The following is a 10,801-nucleotide window of genomic DNA, read 5'->3' as shown; positions in this document are numbered from 1 at the left end:
TCTTTCTTTCTTTCTTTCTTTCTTTCTTTCTTTCTTTCTTTCTTTCTCCCAAGAGATCTTGGCCTGGCCTCTAATCAGTTGAATTGCTGCTTAAGAACAGAGATAAAGGTCATCATTTGGTAGATCTATGCAAAGTATTAGAAAGATCTAGAATAATTTCTGGACCTCTAAAAGTAATGGGAAAGATATAAATTTCCCTGCTCTGTCTCTGCATTCACAACCCAGGAAACAGATATAGAATGCATAGATAGACCAGAAACAGATATACAGAACTCTATAACCTGGGAAATGAGAACTGAGGCATAGAAAAGAAGTCAGACTAGGAAAGCTTCCTGGAGAAGAATAATTTGGAACAGGGATGTACAGAGAAGGATAAAACCTTGTAAAGGGAATGAAGGCATCCTGAAGATGAAAAGAATACATACAAAGATTTGGATTATGGAGAAGGGATGGGGATCTTGAGCATATTTGCTTAGTTGGAACAGTCCAAAATAGACAGTCAAAGAATGAGACAAAACCAAGGACTGGGGATGTGTGTATGGGGAGGAATTGTGAGTCATTTGTTAATTTCTCATCTTAGTGATAAGGATAATAAAGTACTAGAGAACAATTACTGTTTCAGTAATAGCTGTAGTAACAACAAGGATGGGATCTTGAAAAAAATGGAGTTTATTGAACAGTGAATTGTGTAGGACTTAGCATCAGGAAGACCTGAATTCAGATCCTGCTTCAGACATTTACTAGTTTTGTGATCCTGAGTAAGTCACTTAACCTCTTGCTGCCTTGGTTTCTTCATGTGTAAAATGAGGATAACAATAGCACCTACTTCACAGGGTTGTGGTGAGGATCAAATGAGATGATATTTATAAAAGTGCTTTTCAACCCTTAAAGTGCTACGTAAATACTATTATTATTATTATTAGTTGTTTGTGAAATTTTGTACTCATCCATTATTAAACATTGGTTAATTAACTTCCTTTAGTCATATTCTTTCTGGGTCTATGTTTCTGTTGGGGAGAGAAGGCTCTGGAGGTTCTGAAAGGTAGACATTGCTTCTTTTTTGCTTTTTAGAGGGGGGAAGGCAGGGCAATCGTGGTTAAGTAACTTGCCCAAGGTCACACAGCTAGTAAGCATGACAAGTGTCTGAGACTGGACCTGAACTCAGGTCCTCCTGACTCCAGGGCCAGTGCTCTATTCACTGTGCCACCTAGCCACCCCTGAAAGGTGGTCATTGGTAGGTGAAGCTGAATGAGAGTTAGCAAACTCTCACTTTTCTAGATACCCATGGAATCAAAGAAGCACTGAGTTGAGGAAGATCTCAGAACTCATACAATTTAATCCCTAATCTGAAGCAAAATTCCTTCTTAGATCTCTGCCTTCACACTTCTAGTGATGTAATAAATTCTGCTTCTCTAACATAAGAAACCTGATTTAAAGGCTATGAATAAAACATGAAGATACATGGTCATTATTCTCATGGACTTCAGTTTCCTTATGTGGACACACCCAGGATATAGACAGAGATGGAGACATAGGCATCAAGGCATCAAGAAGCTCTTGATGCTAATGCTTTTACATTCTCATTCTAAATTTGGATAGTTTTAATTGTTAGTCATTTCTTCCTAAGACTGAGCTAAAATATGTCTTCTTGCAAAAGCAGAATGAGTTTAATTCTTTATGTTAATCTTAGAGAGTTGGCAAACTAACATAAGCCTTGATGGAAAGGTATTGAAATAATTTAGTCCTATGAACCCAGTCTCTAATGAAGTACACCACTAATGCCTCACTAGTCTGATGGAGATTCTGAATTCTCCAAGATAATGTCACTGGAGGATAGGCTATGGTATATTGTAAGAAACTGGAAAGCTTTGAGTAAAGGTCAAGTGGCAGAACATATATCAAGGACATCATGATTCCTAAGAAGCACTGTGGTACTGTGGAAAGGCACCTGGATCTGAAGTCAGAAGCCCTGGCTTCAAATCCTGACTCTACAACTTAGATTTAAAACTATAAGAAACCTTAGCAGTCACCTAATTCACCCTATCATTTTGTAGAAGAAATGAATCCCATAGAAGTAGTGACTTGTCAAATCACACAGATAGTACATGTCAGAGCTAGGATTTAAACCCAGGTCTTCTGATTCCAAAGTCTGTGCTCTTTTTTTTCTTTTGGGTACTATGCTATGTCTGTGTGATCTTGGGTAAGTAATTCATTTAGCCTCTATGAGTCTCAGTTTTCTTATTGGAAAAAAAAGAGGTTAGACAAGATAACCTCTAAGATCCTTTCTATCCTTAAAAACATGACCCTATTGACGTATGAGTCCCAAAATGTGTCTGACTTGTGGAGCTAAAAAGAATCAAGGGTCTAAGACAGCTTCCTCTTCATGGGTATCAGAAGGGTGAAATAGGAACAAACATGCCCAAAGGAGAAGCCTTCAAAACTGTGGCACCTCCCACTGGAAGCTATTCCCTGTTGTCAGGGTCCTTGTTCAACTTCCAACCTGTGTGGTTACAGATGAGAGAGGGAGAGAAAGTCCTGCCAGTAGGAGGGACAAAGCACAGACAGATTAGCTGTCAGGACAGTGGGAAGAGCAAAAGATTTTAATTCAGAGGACCATGATTCAAATCTGACCTCTGCCACTTATGCGGGTGATTTTTTTTTCAGTTTTATTAATGTGTTTTGTTTTTACATTACAAACATTTACAGATTCACTTCATGAAAGGTTTCTTGTAACAAAGTAAAGCAGCTAAGTAAAATTAAAACAAAATAAATTCATTTGAAAGTTCATGCAACATTTAAAACCTATACCTGTCCTTTCCTCTGCATTAAAAACAACAATGAACACAGATCTATTTTTTTCTTCCTTCCTCACCTATCCTGTTGGGGAAAAGGGGTATATTTTTTGAAATATGTATGTATAATCAAATAAAACAAATTCAGCTAATACACAAAAATACCTCATTCTGTGCCCTAAATTTATCAACTCTAGGAACTGGACAACATTGTTTCATCATTGGCCTTCTGGAATTGTAAATGTTCACTCTATTGATCATAGCTCTTGCAATTTTCAATGTTGCTTGTTTTTATGGTATTGTTAATGTATAAATTGTTCTATTTTTACTCTTTTCATTCTTCATTAGTTTATAAAAGTCTTCAAAATTATTTAGTATAACATTATTTTTGTGCTCTCTTCATTCTTTCCATGTCTTTTTGAAATCATCTATTTCCTCATTTTTATAGCACAATAATATTCCATAACTTTCATATAGTACAACTTATCAATTTCTTAGTTGTTAGACATCCTTTTAGCTTCCAGATTTTTTTGCTACTGCAAAGAGATATGCTATTAATATATTTGTGTACCTAGAAAGCCTTTTCCTCTTTCTTTCATCTCCTTTGGGTATAGACCTATGTCTGGCTTAGGACGTGCATGTTGCAGAATGAGAGAGGGACTACATTGGCATAGTTCTTTTAGTGATTATAGCTCTTTATTGAGTAAAACTCAATGGAGAAGTTGGAGGACTGGTATGAGTTAAAATGAAAGTAGATTCGGTGAGGGCTTATCCATATGTAGCACAGAAGAGAGGAAGGAAATAAGAAGCTTTTCTGGGGGTCTTAGGCAGTTCTTCCTGAAAGTCAGCTGTTCTGATTTGGGTGAAATACCTCATGGTATTCAGGAAAGCCCCTCTTTATTCTAGGAATGTAGATGGGGCTCTTGAACCTCATGAAGGCCCATGAGGAGAGCTAAGGGGAGCTCTTGAATTTTGGTGGCAGAAGCTTTTTGGCTTAGTTATGGCTTTCATAGGCTTGGGGATAATGGATTTTGGTTCTGATGCTTTTAAGGACTTCTAAGGGAGGAAGGGATCCCCAGGAGACTGAGTGGACTCACGGGTATTGGGATTATTCTCTAGGGGTTTCTTCCATCTTTATCGTAAGGCAGCATAATAATTGTATAGTTGGGTCAAAGGGTATATACTGTTTAGTAACTTTTAATGTATAATTCAAAAATGCTTTCCAGAACAGTTGTGCCCATTCATAGGTACTCCTACAATCCATTAATAGGTTCCTTTCCCCACAGTCCCTCCAATATTTATAATTTTCTTTTTTGCCATCTTTTTTTACACTTGCTTAACTGTGTGATCTTAGGTAAGTAACAACCTCTCTGGTTCCATTTTCTTACCTGCAGAGCTCAATATATGATGAAACATAACAAAATACAACAGAATCAATAGTGATATCCTGGTCACAGCTCATTTTCAGCTACAACAAGAATAAGAGAACACAGTTCAATGAAAAATATAAAGCAAAAATGAAAAAAGGCATATCCAGAAGAATAAAAAAATTCCATAATTTAGAATTAACCTTGAGCCCTCTCACCTCACTTCTGAGGACAGAGAAACTTCTTGATAGCTTCCTTCATGTCTTTGTTCCTCAAACTGTAGATGATAGGATTGAGGAAGGGAGCAAGGACAACAAAGGTGATTGCAATGACTGTATCCCAGAACACAGAGTAGGTAGCTGAGAAACGCAGATACATGAGTGCCACGCTGCCAAAAAACAGCAGAAAGACAGCAATGTGGGCTGCACAGGTGGAGAAGGCCTTGTGGCGTCCCTCAGCTGAAGGGATACTAAAGATCACTAAGATGACCCGGATGTAGGACAGGGCAATGACCAGGAAGGAGGCCAGGATCTCTGCAGCATGGATGGCATCTACAATGACTATGAGGGAGGTGTCTGTGCAGGCCAAATTTAGCACTGGGGTAAAGTCACAAAAGATCTGGTGAATCTGGTTGGGACCACAGAAGTTCAGGGTGGAGATCCATGCGATCTCAGGGAGCACAAGGAGGAAGCCACAGAGGCAAGAAGCAGCAGTGAGCTGGGCACACAGCCTTGGTGTCACAATAGTTGGGTAGTGAAGGGGCTTGCAGATGGCAACATATCTGTCTATGGCCATCGCAGTCAGGAGGCAGCCTTCTGAGATGCCAAGAGAATGAAAGAAATACATTTGCAGGAGGCACCCAGCAATAGAGATGGTCTTCTGCACACTGATCAGGTTGGTAAGCATCTTGGGGATGGTAGTTGTGGTGTACCAGATTTCCAGGAAGGACAGGACACTAATAAAAAAGTACATAGGGGTATGGAGTACTGCATCCAACTGGATGACAATAAATATCACCAAGTTCCCAGTAATAATGAATCCATAAATGAGGAGTAGCAGAATGAAGAACAGGAGGCCTCCTTTCTCCAAATCAGGGAATGTAGCGAAGAAGAACTCAGTCACGGCTGTCTGATTCTCTATCTCTGTCCCTTGTGTCATCTGCAAAAGTAGAAAAAAGAGAAATGTGGAATCAGAGTTTGGAAGCCAGAGTTGTTGCCCATTTTAAATATACTGTTGCTAACTAAGCTACTTCTTTATCCTTCTCTTACTTCTTAGCAATCGTTCAATGTGGCTTATAGATTCTGATCTGTCATCACTTCCCTGGGTCAAAGGATACCCCAGTGAATTGACTTTGAATACATAAGTGAGATGCCTGACACATAGTAATGGTTTGTTGATTGATTGGTATTATAAACCATCCCCTCTCTTGGACCCTAAATGTTTATTTCAGGAACATCATAGTGAATAATAAAAATGATCATCACTTAACATTTATATAGCACTTTTTGGTTTAAAATGTATTGCCTCACCGTAGCTTTGTGGTTCAGGTAGTATGGATATTATTATTCTCTGCTTTGCAGATAATGAAACTGAGAGATGAAGTGACAAGGTTATACATATAGGGACTAGTCAAGACCGGACTTTATCCCTGGTCCTCTAACTTCAACTCTAGGACTCTTTGCTAAATGCCATGTTCCTCTCTGCTCTACCCCACTACTTCCCTACCATCTCCCTCACCCCCAGTTCCAAGCTGCATAAAATAGGGATTTTCCTAGAAGGAAAAAGAAGGAGATCTAGTTATTCCTCTCATCTCTGAGTTCCTGAATACTCTCCCCTCCCTTCAGCCCACCCACAACCAGCTGGGACCATTTTCTCATCTATTTTTAGCCATGTATCCTTGCTCCATCCATTTCCCTTGGTTTCTGCTAGTTTGGGAAGCCTTTTCTGAATAATACCCTGAACTCATTTCCACCTAACTCTTCTCTCTAACACCAGCTCTGATGTTTAGCGCCCTGGCTGTATCATCTGCTTTGACTTCTCTATTTCCTAGCCATGGACCTGTCTTCATATTAGACTAGGGAGCTCTGCAACATAAATACTGTTTCTCCTTAGTCTCCTCTATCCCTTCCAGTGTCTTGGACAGGGTTCATTTTAATATGGTAGTGAAGGTCAACAGTTGCCCAACCTGAGCCTCATCCCAGTACCGTCTTGTACCAACTAGGTCAAGAACTCCACTGCCTTCTGATCAGAAGTCCCTGAGTTTTTTTTTTCTACTTGGGACTACTTCCCAAAATGAAAATAAATTACTATAATCATTTCTAAGGGAAAAGTCTCTCTTGTGGCTGCCTTGTAGGAACAGCTTTTTCATCAAGTTGACTTTGTTACTCAGAGGGGTCCTCTTTATAATCAAGTGAAGATAATTATGTTTAAGGGAAATGTCTGCCCTGTGGCTGCCTTTGTGGGGAGATCTTCACCAGTGACAACTAGAGTGAACAACAAATTGCTTCTCAACCAAGTTAGTGGTGTTTAAATCACTATACAAGAAGACAACCCATCTGTATTTTTTTCCTGAGCTAAATTAAACAATACAAACCTCTTACTTGGACCCCTGTAACTCTCCTGTAACTAATCTAGCTTTAGTCTCTTTTCTCACTAATTTATACCATTTAGCTTTGACAGAGTGATCATCCTTAAATCAGTTCTCTTCACATTACTGCCCCCATTTAAAAACATTCATCAGCTCCTTATTGTCTATGGGATAAAGTATGAACACAAAATCTACCACAATCTGGCCCTAATTTACTGAATCAGTTTTATTCCTCATTATTCCCAAATATGAGCCTTATGGTCCACTTAAAATGTATACTTGCTCTCTCTCCCTCAAAATCCAACACTTTTCTTCTGAAACATTCTGAAATATCTTCTAAGTTTCTGTCTGATGACAAACTACCCAGTTTTCTGGGTCCGGTTAAAATGTCAACTGATGAAGCCTCCCCTGATATCCCATACAACTTTTAAATGGTAATTCTTACCTTTTCTCTGGTATATTGTATCTCTACTGAATTTTACGCTTCTCAAAGTAAAAAAAATCATGTAATTTATTTCTTTGTTGGGTGTACACCTTTCACCTAATGATGATAATGTATATTTACATAACCCTATATGATAAATACCTTTAGAACTGGAAGAGGCCTTAGAGGCCAATTAGTTCATTGTTCTCTCTTCATTGTACAGATAAGGGAACTGAAGCTCAGAGAGGTTAAGTGAGTTGTCCAACATCACATAGCTACTAAGTGTCAGAGGCAGTATTTGAACCAAGTAATACAGATTCCAAATTCAGCACTCTGTCCACTGTGTTAAGGTGTCTCTAAGTTATGGCATTTTCGTGTATTCTTTGTCACTTAATTACCTTAGATCATCATTGTTTTGGACAAGACCTTAGAATGCTAGAATTGGAAAGGATCTCAGAATTGACCTAATCCAACATCTATATTTTACAGATGAGGAGACTGAAGCTTAGGGAAAGGACTTGACTTGACCAAGGGCCCACAACTAGTTAACAGTAGAGCCATTAAATCTACTATAGTGGAAAGTGTTCTTTTCCTCACATTAAAATGCCTCCTCAGAACAACCTTTTGAGGTAGGCAGGGCTGGTCCTAACATCACTTATTTTAATTTAATTTAATTTTATTTTAAGAAAACTGAGAACCATAGAAGTTAGGTGGCTTGCCTGGGGTCACATGATTATTAAGTAAGGGAGATGATATTTCAACTCAGGTATTCTTAATCCAAATACAGTGGTCTTTCCATCAAACTACAAAATTCCACATAGTAGGCCAATAGTGGTTAACATAACAGGTGCTCCATAAATATGTGTTAATTTTTATGTAAATAAAAGGTCTTCTCCTTTCAAGTTTCCTATCCTTATGTACTGAAGAATATATAAAGACAATTCCTTTGGGTTGTATTGTGATTTATGTACATTTCCTACAGTTTTGCCTTGTGTAATCACAAAAGACATAGATCACATGCTCTTCAAGTCAGGGAGAACTGAACTTACTCTATATACACAAATTAATATTGTAAAACATGCTTAAAAGATCATCTAAACAATGTATTCTGTCCCCTTTTAGGATAAAAAAGTTCTTATGTAGCAGCGATTGTTGAAGTGTGAGGATGTCATCACAACTAGAAATAGGATATGTGGTGGAGTGAGAGATTGAACCCTCCATACCTTCCTTAAAAAATAACAAACAAAAACCCAAAAAGAATCGAAGTGCCAAAAATCCTCAGAAGAAAAAGGGAAAATAATAACAAACCAAAGAGGACCTTCACTGTTGTGAAAAAAAATAAATAAAAGAATAAAATAAGTGAGGCAAAAATATAAGAAGGTAACATGAAACAGAATAAATACCAACTTTAGCAACAAAATGAGAAATTACATGTCACAGAAAAGTGGACATTAGGCACATTGAAGGAATAAAAGGAATATATTAAACAAGTGCCACCCCCCCCCAAAAACCACCTACAGATCCACACATATAAACAAATATAACCTAGTTCACAATGAAAAGAGTAAAAAAAATAATACTAGCAAATGAGAAGGCAGAGTAGTGGAAAGCATAATCAAAATTTAAAAAGCAAGAGAAGAAAAATAACACACTTACAAAGAGATCAGGAGCAGTTAGGTTGCACAGTGGCTAAAGTGCCAGATATGGAGGCACAAAGACTCCTTTTTCTGAGTCCAAATTCTATGACCCTAAGCAATTCACTTAACCCTGTTTGTCTCAGTTTCCTCTCCTATAAAATGAGCTGGAGAATTGGAAAATCTGGGAATTTCGATGGTCTACAAAGTCTTTGGGCACTAGGGTTGCCAAAAAATTTAAATACAATACTGAACGTGAGTTTAGGCTGCATGAAAAACATCATTATGTAAAGTAGTAGAATGTAATAGTCCTTTCCCTGCTCACACTGTATCTCCACATCTACAGGTATTGTGTTCAGTCCTGTGACAAATTTTTGAAAAGACAATAAGCACAGTGCTTTGCACATTGCAAGTGCTCATTAAATGTTTTTTATTCGTTCATTTATAAATTGTCGTGTCCAGATAAAAGTAAACAGGATGGTTAAGGAACATTTAAGGACTGTTTGAATGAAGTGAATGCAAATGTTTAGATTGAAGAATAGGAAATGTAGGCTAAATGATTAATGCTTTCATCTACTTGAACAGGTATCACATGGAACATTGTCACATGGACTCATTTTGCTGAACTCTACAAGATGGGCTTCGTGTAAGGATAATCTTTCTGACAATTAGAGGTATCAGAAGTCAAACATTGGATAACCACTTGTCAAATATATCATAAAAAGGATTCTTAGGTAGGTATAGATTGGTCTAGGCAGCCTCTGGTTTCTTCTGATTCTGAGATTCTTTGGTTCTCTGACTGAATTAGAGTTGCTCAAAAGTAGAATGGGCTATCTTAGGAGATATTGGGTTCTCTTTCACTAGAGGTCTTCAAACAAAGATTCAGCTACTATTTATTTCACATGCTGTAATAAAGATTTCTATTTAGATTGGAATCAAAATAAATGACACTTGAAATTTGCCCCAGCTCCAAGATTCTGTGATTCTCTTTTGTGCACATTATTTTGGGGGAGAGGGGGCTTAAGTTTGCCAAAAGATTAGAATTAGTGAATAAATTTAATCAAGAAGACTAAAAAAAATTAACCTTAGAAATAAAACTTTGAAAATGAATGGTTCTAGTTAGCCTATAAAAAGTTACAGAGTGGAATAAAATATGCAATCCAATAATATATTTCCAACAATAATATTATAGGAAATGGGGTTGGGGAGATAGATTTAAAGCTCAAGGCAATCTTTAGTTATAAAGATGATATTTGATAAATTAAGATAGCAAGTATTGAGAGAAAAAAAAAAGCTACATCATACTTAGCCATGCAATTGTTAATGAGAGCATATGGATTTTGAAAATGCATATTCTAAATAAGAAGGCCAAATTTACAAGAGAAAAGTTAACATACCATAAGAAATAAATTAAAAATAAATAAAATTATGAAATAGCAACACCATTCTTAAAGGATATGCTAAGTCAAAGAAGAATATAGTAAGAAAAAATATTTATAGTCTTGAATAGTAAGCTAAAGAATTTGGATGTAGGGCTCATGAGGGAAATAAATAGAAAAAAGATATAGAATATGAACTTTTCAAACTATATTTCAAACACTCACAAAATTGAATGCCTTAAGTCATACAACAAAACAAAATACAGGACAACTTTTATTAAATATATAAAATGCTTGGGTACCTATGTTAGTAACATCAGTTTGTGAAATTAGATATTAGTTTGTAAATTAGAAATTAGTTTGTAAAATCACACTTCTTTCCATCCTCAGAGCATTAACTCTGCCCCCTCCCCCTTCCAGCACTCTGCCTAGCAGCAATTCATGAACTGCTTATCTCTGCTTGGTACAATAACAAGCTCCATCTATGAATCCTTCACTAAACCATCTATAAGTAACTCTTTAGCTTAAACAAATGTTTACCTCCCCTTAGTATAATGGTCAGCTGTACCTATGAATCCTTTAATGTACTATCTGTAAGTTAATTCCTCAGTCAATTAG

At 37.2% G+C, this 10,801-nt stretch overlaps 1 protein-coding gene across 2 annotated transcripts; it reads right to left on the bottom strand.

Moving 5' to 3' along the window:
* Positions 1-4,378: 4,378 nt before the first annotated feature.
* OR6K6 (olfactory receptor family 6 subfamily K member 6) lies at positions 4,379-10,567 on the bottom strand. 2 transcript variants are annotated; one of them, XM_069062821.1, is made up of 2 exons: positions 10,558-10,567; positions 4,379-5,295 (listed from the first exon to the last, which is right to left on the bottom strand). In XM_069062821.1, the coding sequence occupies exons 1-2, from the start codon at positions 10,565-10,567 to the stop codon at positions 4,379-4,381; spliced, it is 927 nt and encodes a 308-aa protein (XP_068918922.1). The 2 variants fall into 2 exon arrangements, with proteins under 2 accessions (XP_068918922.1, XP_068918921.1); XM_069062820.1 differs by lacking the exon at positions 10,558-10,567 and having other exon boundaries at positions 4,379-5,317.
* Between the last annotated feature and the right edge of the window lie 234 nt (positions 10,568-10,801).

The sequence above is a fragment of the Petaurus breviceps genome, unplaced genomic scaffold (assembly GCF_028583685.1).
Source record: "Petaurus breviceps papuanus isolate PSGF00001 unplaced genomic scaffold, PetGlider_PUasm1.0 90510, whole genome shotgun sequence".
NCBI classification, from domain to species: Eukaryota; Metazoa; Chordata; class Mammalia; order Diprotodontia; family Petauridae; genus Petaurus; species Petaurus breviceps.
Note: the sequence above shows the minus strand (reverse complement) of the source record. Positions and strands in the feature narration are given on the sequence as shown.

What these genes read in the sequence shown, in the direction of transcription:
- OR6K6 (XM_069062820.1), bottom strand. Translation starts at nt 5,317, where the DNA reads ATGACACAAGGGACAGAGATAGAGAATCAGACAGCCGTGACTGAGTTC.